This window comes from Ciona robusta, chromosome 5 (genome assembly GCF_009617815.1).
Source record: "Ciona robusta chromosome 5, ASM961781v2".
In the NCBI taxonomy this organism is placed as follows: Eukaryota; Metazoa; Chordata; class Ascidiacea; order Phlebobranchia; family Cionidae; genus Ciona; species Ciona robusta.
The window spans coordinates 3,618,899-3,639,639 of record NC_143239.1 but is presented as its reverse complement, the minus strand read 5'-3'; the positions used below and the strand labels follow the sequence as shown (position 1 = coordinate 3,639,639).

General features: G+C 35.2%; 4 protein-coding genes across 7 annotated transcripts; 1 reads left to right on the top strand and 3 right to left on the bottom strand.

Annotated features, from left to right (window-relative positions):
* Positions 1–280: 280 nt before the first annotated feature.
* On the bottom strand, positions 281–3,044 carry LOC149735688 (uncharacterized). Of its 2 annotated transcripts, XM_089879159.1 has the most exons (5): positions 2,843–3,044; positions 2,391–2,521; positions 1,514–1,718; positions 916–989; positions 281–394 (listed from the first exon to the last, which is right to left on the bottom strand). In XM_089879159.1, the coding sequence occupies exons 1-5, from the start codon at positions 3,042–3,044 to the stop codon at positions 377–379; spliced, it is 630 nt and encodes a 209-aa protein (XP_089735285.1). In that variant the 3' UTR covers positions 281–376. The 2 variants fall into 2 exon arrangements, with proteins under 2 accessions (XP_089735285.1, XP_089735284.1); XM_089879158.1 differs by lacking the exon at positions 281–394 and having other exon boundaries at positions 806–989.
* A 64-nt stretch (positions 3,045–3,108) lies between these two features.
* LOC149735687 (uncharacterized) lies at positions 3,109–11,417 on the bottom strand. The gene is made up of 13 exons (XM_089879127.1): positions 9,705–11,417; positions 9,198–9,347; positions 8,169–8,353; positions 7,522–7,698; positions 7,350–7,459; positions 6,794–7,125; positions 6,675–6,743; positions 6,427–6,617; positions 5,899–6,004; positions 5,445–5,582; positions 4,818–4,916; positions 4,303–4,481; positions 3,109–4,017 (listed from the first exon to the last, which is right to left on the bottom strand). Exons 1-13 carry the CDS (start codon positions 9,840–9,842, stop codon positions 3,381–3,383), a joined length of 2,511 nt encoding a protein of 836 aa, XP_089735253.1. The 5' UTR covers positions 9,843–11,417; the 3' UTR covers positions 3,109–3,380.
* A 139-nt stretch (positions 11,418–11,556) lies between these two features.
* On the bottom strand, positions 11,557–13,403 carry LOC149735686 (uncharacterized). The gene is made up of 4 exons (XM_089879164.1): positions 13,203–13,403; positions 12,703–12,794; positions 12,292–12,429; positions 11,557–11,714 (listed from the first exon to the last, which is right to left on the bottom strand). The coding sequence occupies exons 1-4, from the start codon at positions 13,255–13,257 to the stop codon at positions 11,649–11,651; spliced, it is 351 nt and encodes a 116-aa protein (XP_089735290.1). The 5' UTR covers positions 13,258–13,403; the 3' UTR covers positions 11,557–11,648.
* A 2,531-nt stretch (positions 13,404–15,934) lies between these two features.
* Positions 15,935–20,737, top strand: LOC149735685 (ficolin-1-like). 3 transcript variants are annotated; one of them, XM_089879147.1, is made up of 9 exons: positions 15,939–16,416; positions 16,735–17,028; positions 17,217–17,338; positions 17,399–17,495; positions 17,554–17,650; positions 17,786–17,853; positions 17,927–18,016; positions 18,248–18,301; positions 18,513–20,737. In XM_089879147.1, exons 1-9 carry the CDS (start codon positions 16,365–16,367, stop codon positions 18,746–18,748), a joined length of 1,110 nt encoding a protein of 369 aa, XP_089735273.1. In that variant the 5' UTR covers positions 15,939–16,364; the 3' UTR covers positions 18,749–20,737. The 3 variants fall into 3 exon arrangements, with proteins under 3 accessions (XP_089735275.1, XP_089735274.1, XP_089735273.1); XM_089879149.1 differs by lacking the exon at positions 17,927–18,016 and having other exon boundaries at positions 15,935–16,416; XM_089879148.1 differs by lacking the exon at positions 18,248–18,301 and having other exon boundaries at positions 15,938–16,416.
* Positions 20,738–20,741: the final 4 nt, after the last annotated feature.

The following is a 20,741-nucleotide window of genomic DNA, read 5'->3' as shown; positions in this document are numbered from 1 at the left end:
GTCAGTTAAATTTCTCTATTTTGGGTTCAACGCCCACGCTTTTTTACTGACGCTCTTTCCCACACCTTGTTATTCCGTACCATGTTTTACGATCCATCGTTTTGCTGTTAATTCGCTTCTCTTCGTTTTTTAAAAATAATATGACCTTTGCTATCGCTTTCGAAAACATAAGTAGATAAAAAAAATTACCTTTACATATTTTTAGTAGTATGTAACATAAGCAAAATCATGTTATGGTTTGAAACAGTTTTGTCTTTGTCTCTTAGCAAAAGTTTCCACATTCTGGCTTTTAATTTTATTCGATTTTCGACAGAGAATGATTGTATAAATACAGTTTATCACTTTACTTCTTCTCTGGTCGCAGTACAAGATTCTATCACCGTCGTTTCTTGTTCTGTGTAAATATTAAATGTTATAGTGGGGTAGGAAATTGGCTGTAATGACTTAAATGCTATATAGTAGGGTGGGGAAGATGGGACATTTTTATTCTATTTCACGTCCCATTTGGAAGTAAACAAAAATATCAAAAGAATTATAAAACCGCATCCTTACGACTCCCCGTTGTTAATTGTTCAAAACACGATCAGTTATATGTTAAAGGTATCCCATCCTACCCCACAGGCCACAGTACTATCATTTGCCATACGAAGTTGCATATTAAGATCAGAACTGGATTTATAGGTTCAAATATTTTGGGGCGGTTGTAGCAAACAAACACCCACGTTATAACTACTGTCGTTACCCGCCAAAAGTAATGTGTAACAAAAAGTAAAAACCCTCGAAGTTGGCACAAAACTGTGGGCACGAGGTGTATATAAAACAAAGCACCAGTGTTATAACGACTGTCGTTGTCCCGTCGTGCGAAGATAAATAGGTTACTCTGTTCATATGTTATTGCAATGTATTTAATCTTACCAGTGAAATATCCTCTAGATTTGAATCTTGTTCATTACTCGGTTTTCTTCTTTCCAACTCGTCTGCTATGATTGCTTAAAATTATATAAATAATTTGGTGGGGAAAGATGGGACACCTTTGGCACAGAATATCTAAACGTCCTGATGGTGTTTTAAACAATCAACAACGGTATATCAGAGTCGCGATGATGTGGTTTTATAATTTTTTAAATGTTCTTTGTTTACTACCAAATGTGACGAGAAAATGAAATGATAAGGTGTCCCATCTCCCCCTACCCTATATATATAGCATATAAGTCATTACAGCCAATACGTTACAAGTAAGTCATTTAAATGTCATTTAATTTTGTTATGATTAATTTTCAGTTTAATTTGTCTGTTGGGTGAAATTTGACCATATCGATTGATGTCCAAGAATTCAATTCATTAGCATTTAAAACTGTCCAAAAACGTTATGCCCATTTCTTTTGGCTATTTTGAGTCGTTTATATTATGTTCTATTCTATATGTCGTTCAGGGTAAAGCAAAATCAATTTAATGCTCAAGATAGTAAATATCATACCGTAAAATTGCACTTAGCTTTTCTAAAAAGCGTTACCTGTAATATGAAGCACTCTACTGCCACCTATTGTAAACCTTTCAATATTATCAAATATAGTTTCCATTTCCGAGGTGAAATTGTAGTTAAAAGTAACTGAAAACGTCACGATGGTACTTTGGTTTTCTGAGCGGTGAAATAGAACTTTAGTAATCTGTACACTGTGTTCACTTGTGTTCAAATGTTGCAGTAGAAAACTCAAAACCTTTACAAATGTAGAGATAGTATGGCTTACACTATAGCCTGTATACCATTTATACTTATTTATTTACTCTTATGAGGGTAAGGTAAGATGGGATAAGTCTTTATTTTCTTTTTTGTCCCATTCGGTATAGCACAGTTTAATAAAGAAGTTGTATTATTAAACTATGGGTATGGTAAGCAATGAACATTTATATGATTATATAAGGTATATAGCTCCGTGGCTCTAAAAGATCGTTGTTATTGGTCAAAACACGATCAGGTAAAAAGGAATTTAGGTGCTAACGGTATCCCATCTTACCACACAGTACCATAGCTTACAAAGCTTGAATATTACCCTGTATACTTATAAGAAACTACCTAACCTACCATTAGAATATGCACGAATTTAGGTGTAGAAAAATATCTCAAGCGTACATTAAAAACATTCGTCCAAAAACTTAAATTTTAATATAATTTATTCTGTGGTATAGTAGGCTGGGGAAGACGGGACACCTTCAGCACATAATTTCCAAATATCCTGATCGTGTTTTAAAAAAATATCAACGGTTTATGGGAGTCGGGAGGATACGGTTTTATAATTCTTCGAGTGTTCTTTGTTTCCTACCTAATTCAAGACAATAAAGCGAAAAGGTGTCCCATATTCCTCCACCCTATACTATATATGTTTACTTACACTTGTTTTGAAAAGCGTTTTTTCCTCTTCGTATATTGTTCGTGGTGTATTTAACAGATCAACGTCGAAAGTTTTGTTGTATTTGAGTTGATAAGTAAAAGTAACATTCGTTTCCACATTATGCAATGAAACTACAACATAGAATTATAGCACAGTATTACGGGATTACATTTAAACTTTATTGTACAACTCTAAAAATACAAAATAAAAAGCTGTTACCAATTTTTGAAAGAATAAATGTAACTTACTTTATCCTCGCGTGACCGGAAATCGACAGTCCTTATAACATGGGTGATGCTCATATACAGCATGCCAGCTTATAAGTTACCATGTGTGTTACTTTGTGGGTCATTATTTTTGGGGGGTGTTTTCATTGTTTTACAACGAATTATATGGACACTTTTCTTTTTTTAAACTTATGTAATATGTTGCTCATAGTTTAAACTTCTTACCTTTTTTCACGCTGAAAACTGCCAGAAAACATACGAATAAAATTATCGTCAAAAGTACGAATACAATTCCCACAAAATACGCGCAAAACTGGAAAACGTTGATTTGCCCAACCATTTTATGTACTTGTGCTACTAAGCTAGGAACTCGGTGACCAACACTGTTTAGCCTTTTCTTGGGCGGCTGCATAGCTTGTAACGGCATTTTACAATTGCTTTTAATACAATCTTAAAATTATATTTTAAAATAACGATTTTTTAAAGGAATTGTATTGAAAATTGCAAAGAAAATGTTCAGACATTTTTACGGCCATTGTAAAGGAAATATTGAATAACAATAGCGTTTGTTCGGTAATAGTACACGTACAATATAAACATTACTTTGGTGTTGAGGTAATGCCAATGCGCCAATTTTGGCCCTAGTCCTACTTTTCTGTGCGTGTCTCGCCATATAGGACCTCTCATCCCATGTAAAATATAATAAAATATAAACCATACGTAGTACGACATACCTTAATAATTCATTGAATTGATAGAAATGTCACTTTTTATTTAAAGAAAGCGTTGGTATGCTCACTACTTTAATTCCTTGCTTACTTCTTGGTGTGGCAGCATCTGTACTTGCGTTACCAGGCCTAGGCGAATTAACGTCCCCATTTGCTTGTGTACTTGACTGGGTTTTCGGTTTAGCAGTGGAGGACCCTGTAGATCCACTATCTGCTAGTTTTAAAGAGCTAGACGTTTGGTTCGAGGCAGATGATTGCGTATTGTTTGATTTAGATGTAGATTTGCTCGGCTGGCTGCCGTTATTTACCCTTGGAGTCGAATTTTGCGACTTAGACCCAGACTCGCTTTGGCCTACAGTGTTTCCCGGTGTACCTCTGCCTGATGGTTCGTTAGGAGTTTGTTTTCCGCCGCTAGAACTCGTAGATGTCTTTTTAGTTGGAGTTTGAGGCGGTTTTTCCGTGTTTGATGTTTTAGGTTTCGTAGCCTGAGTTTTCACAGTTCCAGGTCGCGAGTTGCGTGGAGTTGTGCGTGACGTATCATCTACGTCACTCGCACTCACGTGACCTGACGTAGCAGGCACCGCCTTCACAATGACGTGTCTACCACTGGCACAACGTTGTACCTTGATCTCTTTCTTCTCCGGTGGAGGGCGTTTTGAGTTCCCCTTTGTTCTGTTGCAGTTTTACATTTAAACTGTTGTTAAGTTCTTAATTTAATACTATAAGGTAAAATTGATACTGTTTGCACATAATTTCTCATATTTCCTAACCGTGCTTTTAACAATCAAAAACGTTACTATAGATTTGTGAGGTTATATAATTTTATAAATATTCATTGTTTACTACCAAATAGGCAATAAAAGAGAACAGAAATATAAACCGTCTGCTGGTGCTAACGGTTTCTCATCTTACTACACGGTACCATACAACCTTGTACCCCAATAAATGCATACGTACTTCATCTCCATAATCCCTTTATAATATTCCATCTGTTCGCTGACTTTCCGTAACTTGATTTCCATCGCATCTCTCTCGCGCGACACCAAGCGAATGTTTTCTTCATCTTTTTTACTCTTACGTTCCCGCTTGTTTATTTCTCGCCCTTTTAGGTTTAGCTGCTTTTTTAACTCTTCGATCTGCAGAGTGTAACTTTTATACTAAAGCGTGTGGCATTTGCAAGTAGAAATAAGTATATTCGTTTATGCTTGTATAGTAGGGTGGGTGGGAGATAGAACACTTTTTATTATATTTTCTCGTCCCATTTAGTAGTAAACACAGAACATTCAAAAATTATAAAACTGTATCCTCATGGCTGCCACAGAATATTTGGATATTATGTGCTAAAGGTGTTCCGTCTTTCCCAACCCAACTATATATAAATAATACAGCAGCGTGTAATTTTCAATGACCGTACATTTTTATGTGAAAAAAAACCTAAAAATGAGAGCTGTCTTTTGTTAGAGACAGTTTACCTCTTGTTGGGTTGTCTTTAGTTTAGCTTGGGCTGTGTTAAGGTCACTCTGTGTCACAGAAAGAGATTCTTCAGCGATTCGTAGCGCTTCGTATACGTCCTATAAAACAAAAGTAAAATCTTTGGTAATGATCTATGTTAGTCCTGTTAAAACATAAAGTCTGCTATGTATTTTAACTTTGTAATTTTACTAATATATAGTACTGTAGGGTAAGTTAGCACATAATAATTTCCAAATCGTGTTTTTAATAATTACCAACGCTCTTTTGGAGCTGTGATGATACAGTTAAATTATCTGTAAATACTCTTTTGTTTACTACTCAATAAAACAATGAAAGTTAGTAAAAAACGTGGACTATTTTACCCAACATACTATACAGTAGGATCGGGGAACATGAGACACCTTTAGCACATAATATTCAAATATTCGTATCGTTTTTTTTAAACAACTAACAATGGTGTATAAAAGTCTTGAGGATATAGTTTTATAATTTTTTGCATGTTTTTTGTTTACTACCAAATGCGACGAGAAAATAGAATGAAAAGGTGTCCCATCTTCTCCCACCCCACTATATTAAAATTCCCAGTGTTTACTGTTAGTTCATTAGGAATAGTCTTTATCAATTACCTTGTCAAATTTATCATCTGTTTGCGTTCCCCGTCGTACTGTTACCTTATCCATGGATTTAATTTTCGATTCAAGTTTTGCAATTTTACGTTTCATTTCTTGGTGCAGTTTGTTGCTTTTCTTTGTCGTTTGTTGTATCTGTTATAGGGGGTATATATTTTAAACTATTTCCATGTCCTCTGTGTATTTTCACAACAAAGAGTAAAACTATAGTACAGACACACATATAGTATAGGGTGGGAGAAGATGGGACATCTTTTTAATATATTTTCTCGCTACATGTAGTAAAAAATAAAAATTGAAGAATTGTAAAACCGTATTCTCACAACTCCCACAGACCGTTGTTAATTGTCTAAAACACGATCCGGATATTTAGATAATATGTGCTTAAGGTGTCCCATCTTACCCCACAGTACTTTATCTTATTACACCTATCTCAATAAATATTAACTACCTGGATATTTCCTTGTCTTAACGTTTCATGATCTTCTCGTAAACTTCTGTGTTTTGTCGTCAATTCTTGTAATTTCTGCTGCAGCTCAAACTCTTTGAACACGAATCTAAAATAATGCTCATTGTTTTAAAAATTAAATGTTTTGTAGTTTTTATCATACAGCAATGTAGTTTTGGCGATGAAGTGGTTCATGGAAAGATGGGATACTATTTCATTCTATTTTCTCGTCCCATTAGCAGGTGGTAATCAAAGAATAATTAAAGAATTATAAAACTGTATTCTTTCAACTTCCATAGACCGTTGTTAATTGTTTAAAACACGATCAGGATATTTGAGTAGTATGTGCTAAAGGCGTCCCATCTTACCCCACCAGTACTATTCAAAATTTTTGATTTTGGATCATTTTTTTTCAAACCCGCTTTACCCACCAAACATAAAACAGCGAATTTATGAAAACGGTACGTAACAAATCTAATAACGTTACAAAAATGAAAAAAATGACGTCACAAATAAATTTGCGCCACCTACCGGTCTTTCTCTTTCCTCATTTTCTCTTTTTCTGCTTCCATTTCTTTCATATCTTCTTTGATCTGATGAAGATCTTTTTTCTCAACTCCCCCCTCCTTATCTTTTTCCGATCTTAAAATCCGCCAATCAGCAACGATTTCCGCAATCACGTGGTCGCTTAGGTTGCTCACGAGTGTAGCGTCATCTAGCGCCTAAAAAATTGTTGACTTTTTTTTAAGTACAAACGTAAACTTTACTATAATACATACCAGTTTTAAATCCGCAGACAGTTCTTTAGGTTCTGAGTTGTTGCTTGGGCTCGCTGTTTCTTCTGATTCCTGAAAAATATAAACGTTTTGGCTTTATCATTTTCGATTGAAACTTTTACCTCTTTTGGCGATGAAACTTCATTACTTTCAATTTTCATTTCTTCCTTCTTTGGTTCTTCTTTGTTTTCTGGTTTCTCGGGCTGTTTAGCGCCCCCTAACGGCGGAGTTTTCTGGCTCTCGTCATCTTCTTCGTCTTCTTCTTCTGCCGGTGGCATCCGACCCCAATCTCCGTCCTCATGCTCTTCTTTGTGCCGAGTAAAATCGTTTAACGCCTTCGGGATCTGAGGTTGTGATATAACCTTCACCGGTACACGGATTTCAGACGACGTTGACTCAGTGCGCACTCTAGCGGTTATGGGCGGAGGAGGTTTCAGCTTTGGTGAAACAACTTCTGTAAAAAAATTAAACTTTTTACAAACTTTGCTTCCTAAAAAAGGTTATTTCAAAAAACGGATGAATATACCGTTTATTGCCCCAACCAAAAAAAAATGTTACCTCGCAATAAATATAGACGCACAAACTATCTAAATACCTACATTTTCATAATAAAACAGGATTAGAAAACTTTTAAAAAATTAATAAATGACAAAAATTAAAACAATTAAAGTAATTAACCTGCGGTTTGTGGGGAATTCTCCACTTTATTTTCCGGGTTTGATGGAACGACTTTGGGTGAATCGGGGTGGCCAACAGGGGTGGGAGTGGTGCGTGGACTGCCAGCTGACCTGTTAACACACTTTGCTTATTTTCCATACAGCAGAAATTACATCAAACATTCTCTCAATACCTTCTTCCACTCGCGTTACTCGCCGTGTCTTGTACTTCTGAAGCAGCTAGTTTACTCCTAAAGGCATCGATTCGTTTCTTCTCCTTCACCTGCCTCTCTGCTTCCTGTAAAGTCCGAGCAGCTTCCTCCAAAAGAGGATCATCTTTGTCTTCCTCTTTTTTTCCTTTCTTCGATTTTCTGTGAGTTGTTTTTAAATGGTCATGTGATTTATCGGCGCTGTTGTACAGTGGTTATATCGTCCGCCTCTAACCCAGTGGTTTTGGATTCAAGGCTCGTCGCTGCTACCATTGTGGATGTATCTGTCCTTGGTCAAGACACTTAACGGCAATTTCTTCAATCCGTCACTTATGTGTTGTCTAATTTGTAAGCCACACATAATAAACAGTCACCCACAAAGTTACATTCGTTGTTATAACGACTATCGTTTTTTTTCTACAAGGCTTTTTTTATACACTTCGTGACGCTCACGAGTTACGACATCCTATAAGAAACTAGAAGAAGCAATTGCCGGTAAATGTTTGCCGAAGCACACGTATACGCCCACAATGGTGCCGTCGTCGAGCCTCGCACCAGTAACCAGCACCGTACCAACATGGCGGTGGACAATATTCCCAATACAAGCTACAGAAAAAAAAACTTTTTCTTACCCTGTAACTGTCCCACCGTGGTTGTTCTGCGCAGTGGTGCTCTGCGCATGTTGGCCCCTTTTCTTATTTAACTGAGCTCGAAGTTTATTTTTCATATTCGAAGCTTGTGTTCGGTGTTCGGATCTACCATTTGAATTTCCACCCGGTGTTCTTTTTGTCTCATTAGGATTTTGAGCTAGCTGTTCCTAAAGGTTTGCGGTCAACAAAATTAAGCTCCAAAAAATTTAAGAATTTTTGTTTAACATAAATTAGCCTTATTCGTTTTCCATAAAAGTTCGCATTTAACAAAATTACCGGAAAAAAAGTTTTTGTTTGCAGAACATAATTCACCCTAAAATAGTTTTTCCTAAAAGGTTACACTTAACACTATAAAAATATATTTTAGTTTTCTCTTTAAAAACGATAGCGAAGATAAAATTATTAAAACAACGAAGAGAAGAGAATAAAAAGCAAAACGGTAGTCGTTAAAACATATATGAGTAAAAAATAAAGTGAATAAAAATCGCGGCTGTTCAACCCATAAGTTGTGTAATGAACAACCGATCATTAAAAGTTCAAATTAGTCTAATTGTTATAATTGGAAAGAGGATAGTTCTATATACAGATTGATGTAAACATGTAGCGACTTACGGTTACAAACCATCACGTGGATTTGTTTGCCAAGTAAACGTAAACGGAATCGTTAATTATTAACAACTATAAGTATACGATATAGCGAAATACAAACGTTACTTTTACTTTATTTCTACTTTAAATGTTACACCATATAAAACACCTTTCGGAAAATATTCTGCAACATTTAAAAGGGGCAAGTCGATATAGTAGACTATATGATAGGAAATTGTTTTATTCTCTTTTCTCGTCCCATTTGATAGTAAACAAAGAATATTCGCTGAATTATATAACAGTAGCCATGCGACTCTAAAACAGCGTTGTTAATTGCTCAAAACACGAGCAGGAAATATGGGTTTTGTGCGCTGAAAGTACCCCATACTCCACAGTACTACATAGACCCATTAGGTACATTACCTGTCTCAGTTTTTCCTGCTCTTCTTGCATTTTAACTTGTTCTTCGTGTACCTTAGCAAGTTCAAACAACGCTCCGAAAGCTCTTTTCCCCTCAGGGGCAACAAGGAACCCAAGAAGTGCAACCCGTTTTTCATAATCCGTCTCCCACTCCTGCAAATTCCGTAAATATTTATTGAGCTGTTCAAAAACGCTTTAAAAGTCGATATACTTTAAACGTATAAACTCTCGCGCGATAATTTCACTGTATGTGTGATGTACACACAGTAAACACCGCGTACACATTCTATCACTGCTGGTAAACTGCCTTCGAAAACTAATGAACAATAAACAACGCTCTTTTTGAGGTTAAGCCGAGGAATTCGGTTATAAAAAAAGAATGCAAGTGTCCTGTTTTACTCCACTATACTATTACTACACCATGTACAACCAGTATCCATCTTACCCCACACTACTACACCATGTACAACCAGTATCCATCTTACCCCACACTACTATATGTCAACATACCTTCATATCATCCAAGACTTCTTTACTCATCATCTTCGTTTGTCGAAGTCTATGCAGAACACGGTCTACACCAAGTTCTTCCACCAAGTTCATGATGACTTCTAACTTTTCCTGTTTCTGTTTTGATATTCGCACCATGGCTTTGGGTTTATTAGACCTTTCGCTTCACGCATTTGAACTCAGAAGTAATGTTGCAATGTACTGAATACTCTTAAGTTTCGAAAAGTTTTTTGCTTTACGCATTTAGTTTCAGAAGCAATGTTGCAACTTGCGTGAATATAGTATGTCGTTTTTGAAAGTTTTACAGGAATCAAGCAGTTTCATTTAGTTTTTTTTTCTACACCAAAGGTTATAAAATCACTTTTAAAGTCGACATATATATATATTAAAATACAAATATCCTACTTATGCAGAAATATATAGTAATCAACAGCTGGATAAATACGATCTGATAAAGTTACACCGTGCGCGTAGAGTTACATATGGATAAAGCTATAACAAATTTAGTAGTCAAATAAACGAGATGAATTCTCACTTTTATTAGTTTTATATACTCTTAATATTCACTCGCTTGGAACTGGTCGTACTACAAAAAAACATGACTATACTTTCACTGTAAAAGGAAGCTGTACTGTTTTAGTAATCTACCTTGATTTCTGTAAGTTGCGCAATTTCCTCCCTAAAGTGCGTCAACTGATCTGTGAGCTATGAATCCAATATTTACAGTTGTAACTGAACACAAACAGTCATTCCAGACTGTAACCATACCTGCGTACCACAAGATCCAGGCACACTCCCGCATTTACGCAGAACTGATGCTAGATTACGTATACTCCTTTTGTCTGTTCGCGCGGCCCGCTGAAACAGTATTCAGTTACCAACAAGACAAAATTATCCGGAGCGTTTGGCCGATGACAACACCACTTATATTGTTCGACACGGTCCTTTGTTTTGACTCCCATAAGAAGATATTTCGATGCCTCAAAAGGTGTATCTATATCTACACGGAACGTACACAGATACTCTTATAAATGGAGCTTAAATTTCTCAAATAGTTTTGCTTACATGGTTTCAAAACTTTCACAACTATTTTAAACGACTAGGTTGAACAGATACATAAAACACCAAAATATACCTTCATAGTTTGGTTACATATTTTAATACATTTGTACAACTGGAAATGAAATATCCAGAATTCCTTTCTTGTTATTGGGTCATATGTTATATTGTGACTGCAAACATATAGTTATTAGCAATCAACATTTTAAAACATTCTTTTTTTGCTTCATTAGAATAACATTAAACCTATTTGGTTTTTGAGATACAACTGTAAAATTTTGCAACAAATTTCTCTAAAATTTACAAAAAAATAAATTTGCCCTTGCAACTATACTATAATATACATTGTGTCTGGTTTATGTTGTTATTAAATTTGTGAATGTGTCCGAGTTGTTCCTTGTTGTACATAACAGTTGATAGTGTTATAAAACAATTGTTATATTTTATAGCTGTTATACTTGTTATAAGTTGTTATAATTTATTGTACTGGCATTTGTTATAAACAATATAATATAGTAGGGTGGGGGAAGATGGGACACCTTTAGCACATAATATCCAAATATCCAAATATCCTGACCGTCTTTTAAACAATTAATGACGGTCTATGGTAGTCGTGAGGATACGGTTTTATAATTCTTAGAATGTTTTTGTTTACTACTAAATGGAGCTAGAAAATGGAATGAAAAGGCGTCCCATCTTTCCCCACCCTACTCAATAAACAAATATTGTCGCTAAATTTCAGTTGTCGCATAATAACATATTCCACCTCAAGTAAACAACTGTACAAATAAGCTGTTGGTTAGTAACTTTATTTTACATGGTTGGTTACAATGTATGATACGCAGTGATTAATGTGGCACACGTAAACATCGACTTTCTTCATATTTAGTTCGGTATTTCATTCATTGTGTTGCAGCCAGGAGTCGAGCAACAGAAATGACAAACTTTCACCTAAATTGGATAAAAATACGTAAATAAATTAATTGTAGCCGTATTTTTGCTATTTAATTCCGTGCAACAATAATTGCTCTATTACATGGTGTAATTTTAATATTCGGTTATTTAACATAATATTACGGTTAGTAAACAGAAAATGACGGTTACGTATTAGTGAGAAAAAAACCGCATTATATTTACATCATGACAACTAAAAACAGTAAATTTGGGGGTTGTGGTTTAACGGTTACGCCGACCGTGGACTAAATCCCAGCACCTCCCCTGCCATTAAAACCTCGTCCAAATAAAAAACCAAACATTTTATTTATTATAATGATATTTATATAGTAGGGTGGGAGGAGATGAGACACCTTTTTATTAGTAGGGTGGGGGGAGATGAGACACCTTTTTATTTCTATTTTCTCGTTCCATATGGGAGTAAACAAAAAAAGTTCAATGACTTTATTATAAACCCGTATGCTCACGACTCCCATAGACCGTTGTTAATTGTTTAAAACAAGATTTGCATATTATTTGCCAAAGGTGTGCCGTCTTTCCCACCCTACTATACCAAACACCGATCGATATTTACATTGTTGGCGATAGCTAGTGGTCCATAGCAGTTCAGTTCGTTGTTTCTTGCGTTATTGTCACATTCCTTCTGTCTCTTGCAACGTTTGTACACAACGTTGAATGCTCCCCTTTGCTCGATTTTTGTCTGGCAGGCTTCCTAAAACAAAGATACAACATATTAATATATTAGGGTGGGGTAGAATGAGACGTTTTTATTCCTATTTATTCCATTTTGTAGTAAACAAAGAACATTCACAGAATTATGTAACCGTAGCCTCGCGACTCTAAATTTCATAAATTTATAGATATTTTTGTTAATTGTTTAAAACAACGAAACAAAGTATTTAAGTGCTTACAGTGTCTCATTATTTCCTATAATACTATGTGCTATCGGTACGGTATGGAGTTATATAGTCAATGTGTCGTATACCTCCGAATTTACACAGTCTACGGTTTCGAAAAATCCTTCTCCGTTAATGCTGACACCAACAAGGCATTGCATGTTTTGCGGATCGCTTGCATCTAAAAAAAACTTTTAAAATTACTTTTAGTATATGTATTACGTCAGGATACAGTAGTTCATGTGTATGTTGTCTTTTTTCGTCTTATTTGAGAATAAACAGAATAGTTAAGGGGAAACTTTTCAAAGAAAAATTAGAAAACATTGTTTAAACAGAAAAATTAGAAAACTTTAACTAAAGAGAAAAATTAGAAAACTTTATTTAAAGAGAAATAATCAGAAAATTTTATTTAAGGAGAAATATTAGAAAACTTTATTTCACGATTGTAAAAGAGCGTTGTTATTTTCTTAATAACAAGTTTAGAAAATATGGAATATTACGTGATAACGCTATCAATCTTACCCCGCAGTACTATATTACAAACTGCATTAACTTACATTTTCAAGTTAAAAAGAATAAAACACATTACCTTGTGTAGCGACAGCAACGACGCCCACAGCCAAGAAACATAAAATAGTTTTCATTTTCTTAAATTTCCGACGACTGCCTGTATAAAATAAGCAAACTATTCCAGAAACTTTGATTTAACCCTCGTGCTTACCTAATACCAGTTTTACAGAAGGAATGGTTAAAAGTCTGTGATGTAGTACGAACTAAAATGCGTGGCTTTTATAGGCGATTTTCTGACGAAAAAGGCAACATTTGTTTTTATACTATTAGATAACGATTACGATCGGCCTCGAAAAGATAATAACTTCTTCGGGGTTAACTGTGGTCCATATAGTTAAGTACGGTGTTGACCAAACACAAAGGATTAGTGCTGTAGATACATCTGCTGTTGATTTTGCTTATGTCTCTTATTATGCTTGTAATATAGATTTTACTGTCGCTTCCAAACAACAAATGCGTACACATAGTATAGCGTGGGGGAAGACGGGACACCATCATCACCTAATATCCAAATATTCTGATCATATTTTAAACAATTAACAAAGGTATATAGGAGTCGTGAGGATACAGTTTTATAATTCTTTGAATGTTCTTTGTTTACTACTAAATGGGTCGAGAAAATAGAACGAAAATGTGTCCCATCTTTTCCACCCTACTATATAACTGTTTGAGACATCAATTTCAATAGTTTCAAATATACTAAGTTATGAATATAAAATTAATATTTTCCAATTTGCTAAGTTAGGAATATAAATTGTAACGAAGGCTTGTCGCTGAAATAAGTGTGGGGAAGAAACGGACATGAAGTGTATTAAACAGAAAACCCTTATTATAATGACTGTTGTTACCCCGCCATGCAAGAATAAAGAAGTTTCATTCATTCATAAAATAAACACACCTTTTCAGCTGAAAAAAGCTTTAAACCAAGTAAAATGATAAAATAACATCGGACCGTTTTCATTTAAATACTGTTGTTTAGTTAAACAGGCTTTTGAGTTATACACTACTCGTAAACATGGCCAATATTCTTGTTTACATACAGTTTGCTTTATGCTTTACAAAGTGAGAAATTTCACATGTGCTTGTTTATGGCATATATGACCGGTTTATGATTTTCTTTCACTATATGCATTGCAATAACAGCGCATATGAAGTATATGTCACACTAAGAATAACATATGCAGTAATTAATTAAATGCATATTAGATATGTTTTAGATTATGTTAAGTTTGTTATGTGTAACTTTATACTGCTTGGAAGAATATATCACTGCAGGGTAAGATGGGATAACGTGAGTAGTTAAATATCCCGTATTTCCGGATCGTGTTTTGAACAATTACCAACGCTCTTCGTGATGATACGGTATTATAATTCTGTAAATGTTTTTGTTTACTACCAAATGGGACGAGAAAATGGAATGAAAACATGTCTCATCATACCCCGTCTACTATATTTGTCAAATCGTTATAAAAACACCTTGAAATTCAAAGTGTGTGCAATTTATATTTGCATCGAAAAAGTTTATTTTGTGCCGGTTAAATAAAATTTAAATAAAAGCGTGGCAAATCGTCGAGAATTTACCGGAACGTATAATTCGAATATCACAAACAAAGTAATTGACAGTGGGGTGCTATATTCAACACAACTGTTTAAAATATAACCTCAGTTAACCGCAGCCATGCACAGTCGGTTAAACATAATTTCTTAAACAGCGGAAATCGTGTTATGGGTTAAAATTCAATAAATAAATCATCCATTTTTGAGAAATGTTAAAACAGCTCACAGTATATAGTAAGGCGGGGTAAGACGGGATACCTTTGGCACATAATATCCAAATATCGTGATCGCGTTTTAAACAATTAACAGTTAACAACGGTCTACGGTAGCCGTGAGAATACGGTTTTGTGTTTCTTTGGAATTTTCATTGTTTACTACCAAAGGGGATGAGAAAATATAGAGTGAAAAGGTGTCCCATCTTCACCCGATCTATTATATGACTGACATTTGCATATAGTTAGCGAATCTCATGTTTTCTGATCGTGTTTTAACAATTAACAACGCCTTAAAGAGTCTTGGTCTACGCTTATGGAATTCTTTAAATGTTTTTGTTTACTAACTAATGGGACCATAAATAAGAAAGAAACCTCGTACTATTTTACCTCTACCATAAGATTGAATAAATGAATGAATGAATGTAACTTACTTTATCCTCGCGTGGCCGGAAAACGACAGTCGTTATAACACGGGTGTGCACCTCGCGCCAGCTTACGAGTTACCAAGTATGTTACTTTGTGGGTGATTATTTTTTTGGATTTTTTTTTCATTTTTATGTATGGCTGATAATTTGGACAACCCATTAGTGACCACTGGGTTGGAGCAAAGTTTGAATGCAAAACCTGTAAAAACAAGCATTTGATAACAAACGAGGTTAATCAAACAGAACAATCAATCGGTTGTACTTGTTAGTGAAGTTAGTAGGTTATGGTTGTGATTTTAAATTCTTGTGATTGTGCTACTTTCCGCGACTTTTGTTTAAAACGAGAAAAGTATAACCAATGCGAGAGAGTTCACCCCATAGAAAAAAAGAGAAAGGGCCGACTTCCATTACGAAAAACCCATAACCCATGTATTACTGGTTGTGTATGTATATGTAGGCATAGGTTATAGAATACACTTTTAAGATACATAAAACTACAATAATTTTCATATTCAAATTAAAACGACCTATATAGGGTGGGGGGAGGTGGGACACCTTTAGCACATAATATCCAAATATCCTAATTGTGTTTTAAACAATTAACAACGGTCTATGAGAGTCCTGAGGATAGGGTTTTATAATTCTTTGAATGTTCTTTGTTTACTACCAAATGGGACGAGAAAATAGAACGAAAAGGTGTCCCATCTACCCCCACCCTACTATACATAGGCTACGACATTTTTTCCGTTCTTTTCACTCTTATAGGTTATGTTTATCTCTATATACCTACTTCCGCCATACCTAAGGTGAAACATTTACCTGTAAACATTGTTCTCTGATTGAACCGATGTGCACGTCATTAGCCTTCACTCAGTAGCCGAACCAATGTTCACTTCATTTATAGCCTTCCTTCGGTAGCTAAACTGCCACTGTTAAACAGTTGTATTCTTTGTTCGTCTTCGATATAAAAGCGAAAGCGAAACTATGAAGTTGTTGTTCATATTCCTATGTTTTTACCAGTGCTGTACTTCCACAAGTAAGTTGCGTTGTATACCGTTGTTAGTAAAGGCGTTCAATAGATAGTACTATTGGGTAAGATAGGAAACCGCTTGCACGTAAAACCTATATTCCAGCTCGTGTGTTTTAACAATTAACAACGCTGTTTTACAGTCGCCGGGTACAGTTATATAGTTTTGTAAATATTCTTTGTTATACTACCAAATGAGATGGAAAAAAAAAGAATTAAAATATGTCCCATTTTACCCTACTTCCTACTATACTGCGTTTTAAGTACAGTATACATTCCGTTTATATTAATGGTATGATTTATACATTAAACTAACTGAGTCTACAGGTGTAGTTTCTGCATTGACTTCAATTGGTTCAAGTGGACGAAGCGAAGTTTGGTGTGAATCGACCAAACCAACACGATTGGTGAACATCTTGTACCAAATGTGTTTAAATGAAGTTCCCATTTACGTGAACGCTACTGTGAACCCGAGTGACTCGTCTCTACCACATCAGTTCAACCTTACTGTCAAACAAGTGGAGAAATATAGTTTCTTGGTTGAAATATTGCGCACAGATATCGACTCTGGATGGGAAAACATTTTACTCACAGTACAGTGGACGGCATACATGAAAGCAGGTGCATATAGTATTTTAACAAGTTGCGATATACTGGTTGGATTGTTTAGTTTAAATGATCATATTTATACATAATTGGGGTTCTGTAACTAAACGAAATATGTGTGTATCTAGAGTAGACCGTTAATGAATTGTCTGACTATCGAAAAAGGGCGTGGTATTTTCATCTATTTTAATATTTTACGTCAGATAACTGCTACCAGCTATATAGTTTCGGCTACAGAAGAAATGGCTTGTACAATATTTACTTGGACGGAAGCACTAAGTTGGAAGTTTATTGTGACTTGGAAAATCTCGATGGCGGGTGGACGGTTAGAACTTTATTAATTCACCAAACGTCTTCGTTTATCGCATTAAATTGTCATGTTTAGGTGATTCAGCGCAATATGGATAATCGAACAGATTTTGATCAAAATTGGATAGATTATAAAACTGGATTTGGAAACAAGCTTGCCAGCTTTTGGATTGGTAACTTATTCTTAACTTGTTTAACTTCTTATCCACCCCACCTTCACACATAACACAGGGTTGGAAAATATACGAGCATTGACAAAGAATGGAGACAACGAACTTCGGATAGACATAACAACTTGCAACAACACAAAGATCGTGGCTGAATATTCGTAAGAAAACATTTTTGTTTAAACTGTCTATCACGGCCTACTACAGACATCTCTAGTATATAGCTGTGTGTGTTTATATTTTAATTGGTAATTCTCTGACGTTGGTACATTACGTCATTTCCCGAATTTCCACAGTAATTTCATGGTTGGTCCAGAGAGTGACAGATACAGATTGCAATTGTCTGGTTATCAACACAAACAGGGTAAGTTATGCTGCATACATTGAATTATTGAAATATAATGTCTATTTGGCTTAAACATAATGTATGTATCAAGGTACATGTGACCAGCATGATGCTACGATTGCTAGACCATGTCGTCCATATTCTTATTTATCTCGGGAGGAATGTGAAAATTATAAGGAAAGTGAGTTAATAAATTTCTGCAAATAAAATACATGATGCTACATCAAAAAAACAAAAAAATCGTGTTTATCTTGCTTTATCGAGAGTTGCGCATGTTATACACACCGAACGACCCTAAAAGGCTCTTTTTTGCGCAAAACCTCGCTTGCTATTATAGTTTTGCTGTTTGACCCTTTTTAAACTTTTAAACAATTTATTCCTTATTTGTAAATAATCTCGCATTTGTACGCAGAATGCTGCTACAATGCTAATGCAACCGCTGGCCATCGCTGTACTTATACCGCAGGTATTTTTGTTTTGTTTACTTTAATAAATTGCACAAATGACACGAGTACTTCGCCTAAATATGATATTTTACAAACGCCTACTCGCCCACAGTGGTGACAGCATCGAGGATCGAGCCTTTACCCTCTTGTCAAGAAGGGAGTACTTTTACCAGCACTGTGTCCGATACTGATGTGAAATTCTTAATTTAAGACATTTCTTTATCCTGGCAGATTCAATGGAGTATGTTAATGGGAAAATATTTTCCACAAAGGATATTTCCTCAGGAACTTGTCCAAGTACAAGAAAAGGAGGTTGGTGGTACGATTACTGTTCACACTCCAGCCTAAATGGATTACACGATCCATGTAAAATTGGGGAACAATACGCTTACTGGAGAAATTGGAGTCCATCGGGTAGATGGGAAGGTCTACGTTTTACAGAAATGAAGATACGTCCAGCTCTGTGAGATATTAAATGAACTGATTCCATTCATAAAGGTTGTAAATATAGCAGAGTAAGATGGGCCACATTTTCACTCTTTTTTCTCGTCCGATTTTGTAGTAAACAAAGAAAACTTACAGATTATATAAGCCATAGTCTTTAACTCTAAAAGAGTGTTTAATTGTTCAAAACCGGGAAACGTGGATGTTAGTTGCTAACGGTAACTTATCTTACCCCACAGTCATGTAGGCCTATACAACCGGTTTATTTGCTATAAACTAAATATGTTTTTATTCACTCATTCCCTGCCCTTCTTTTTCATGGCTGCTGTTGGCTGACACACAACGACATACACATATAGTATAGGGTGGGGGGAGATAGAACACCTTTCCATTCTATTTTCTCGTCCCATTTGGTGCTAAACAAAGATCATTCAAAGAATAACCGTATCCTCACGACTCCCATAGGCCTTTGTTAATTGTTTAAGACACGATCAGGATATATTTTTGAATATTATGTGCTGCTAAAGGTGTCCCATCTTTCCTCATCTTACTATATATATATATATATATATATGCACCTGTGTACATATGTTCCACTAACAATAAACAAGAGAAAAACTTTCCTTTTCGTGGTAAATTGTATCCAGCGCCACCTTTCCTTTTCTGAAAATTGTGTCCAGCGCCGTAGCACAGTAACCAAAGCATCCAACTATAAACTAGAAGTTATGGAATCGAGACTCGCCACTGCCACCATTGTGGGCGTATGTGTCTATTGGCCAAAACATTTAGGCGGGCATAAGGTGTTTTAAGTAGGACACCTGTGTTATACATACTGTCGTTGGCACTTTACGCGAGGATAAATAAGTTACATCATTCCTCCACTGAATAGGCTATCACTTTCAGACTCCGCATCCGTACCTCGGTAACCTCTTTCAAATAACTCATTCAGGTCAGTTTTATGTCAGGTATATGAAGTAACGGTATGTATTGCGAGGTATAAGCATAGCGAAGTCAAACAACATTTTATGATACTGCGCAGAAAGATGGGATACCGCTGGCACCTAAATCCTGTATTTTCGGATCGGGTTTTAAACAATCAACATCGTTCTTTTAGAGTCGCTTTTATGAAATATACTGGTATACGGGTGTCTAGAAAGTTAAAATATGCAGCTCAGCTGCTACAGATCATGGTTTGAGCAATGAATACCAACGGTAATAATAATATCCATATATTCTCCTGTTTTTCGTGTGTTCTATTCGGTTACTCAGTAGCGCCATCATGTTAATGTATTTACAATACATGATCAACACTATACAGCGTGTCTGAGAGATTTGTTTAACATTTAGCACATTTTGTAGAACTCCGAAACATATGCATGTAATGCAAATAGCATTTTTAATTATAAATAAAAAAATGTTTTGGTAATCGGTTTGCAAACCCTAGAGACGTGTGAGGTAAAGGCGATTATCGCTTATTTTTTTTCCAATAAATGTAAATATGTTTTTCACTGTAAGCGTGTTTTAACGACTGTTGTTTTGTTGCTATATCCTGTCTTTTCGTTTTAAATATTACCAAATCCTCGCTACCGTAATCGAAGAAACATATACAGTTATTTATTTAATTTGACTGCCTTTGTCTCTGAGTTTGCTATGTCAATGGAAAAGACTGTGCCTTAAGTTTAGGCAGCTAAATTTTAATTTAATCTGTAAAGTATAATATGATTTGCCCTGATGGATTGTTTTGCAGTGTTGTTTATATTTACTACAATAATTGACGAAAAATGATTACTAATGCCCATTGTTTTTTTCCTACTACTATAATGTTCTTTAATATTACATTGCCTGTCATTCATATACAAACATTTTGTGCTTAAATATTTGCCCATACCAATTTTTAAATCAATACCACCAATAGAATTGGTCCCAGACCAGTTTCATATTTAAAACAGTTTGCATATTAATATCAATTTCTGAATCTTAGATTTTGAATAAAAAACATTTTCAGACTATGACTAA

Coding starts and splice junctions, on each gene's coding strand:
- LOC149735688 (XM_089879158.1), bottom strand. CDS start 3,044: ATGCCGTTACAAGCTATGCAGCCGCCCAAGAAAAGGCTAAACAGTGTT. Junction 1,719..2,390: donor AAACGCTTTTCAAAACAAGT/GTAAGTAAACAT, acceptor ACATTTGTAAAG/GTTTTGAGTTTTCTACTGCA. Junction 990..1,513: donor TAGAGTGCTTCATATTACAG/GTAACGCTTTTT, acceptor TATAATTTTAAG/CAATCATAGCAGACGAGTTG.
- LOC149735687 (XM_089879127.1), bottom strand. CDS start 9,842: ATGGTGCGAATATCAAAACAGAAACAGGAAAAGTTAGAAGTCATCATG. Junction 6,744..6,793: donor AAGTTTCATCGCCAAAAGAG/GTAAAAGTTTCA, acceptor TATATTTTTCAG/GAATCAGAAGAAACAGCGAG. Junction 4,018..4,302: donor AAAGGGATTATGGAGATGAA/GTACGTATGCAT, acceptor AAACTGCAACAG/AACAAAGGGGAACTCAAAAC.
- LOC149735686 (XM_089879164.1), bottom strand. CDS start 13,257: ATGAAAACTATTTTATGTTTCTTGGCTGTGGGCGTCGTTGCTGTCGCT. Junction 12,795..13,202: donor CGTTGCTGTCGCTACACAAG/GTAATGTGTTTT, acceptor AGTTTTTTTTAG/ATGCAAGCGATCCGCAAAAC. Junction 12,430..12,702: donor TAGACTGTGTAAATTCGGAG/GTATACGACACA, acceptor TCTTTGTTTTAG/GAAGCCTGCCAGACAAAAAT.
- LOC149735685 (XM_089879147.1), top strand. CDS start 16,365: ATGAAGTTGTTGTTCATATTCCTATGTTTTTACCAGTGCTGTACTTCC. Junction 17,651..17,785: donor AAGATCGTGGCTGAATATTC/GTAAGAAAACAT, acceptor GAATTTCCACAG/TAATTTCATGGTTGGTCCAG. Junction 17,854..17,926: donor TGGTTATCAACACAAACAGG/GTAAGTTATGCT, acceptor GTATGTATCAAG/GTACATGTGACCAGCATGAT.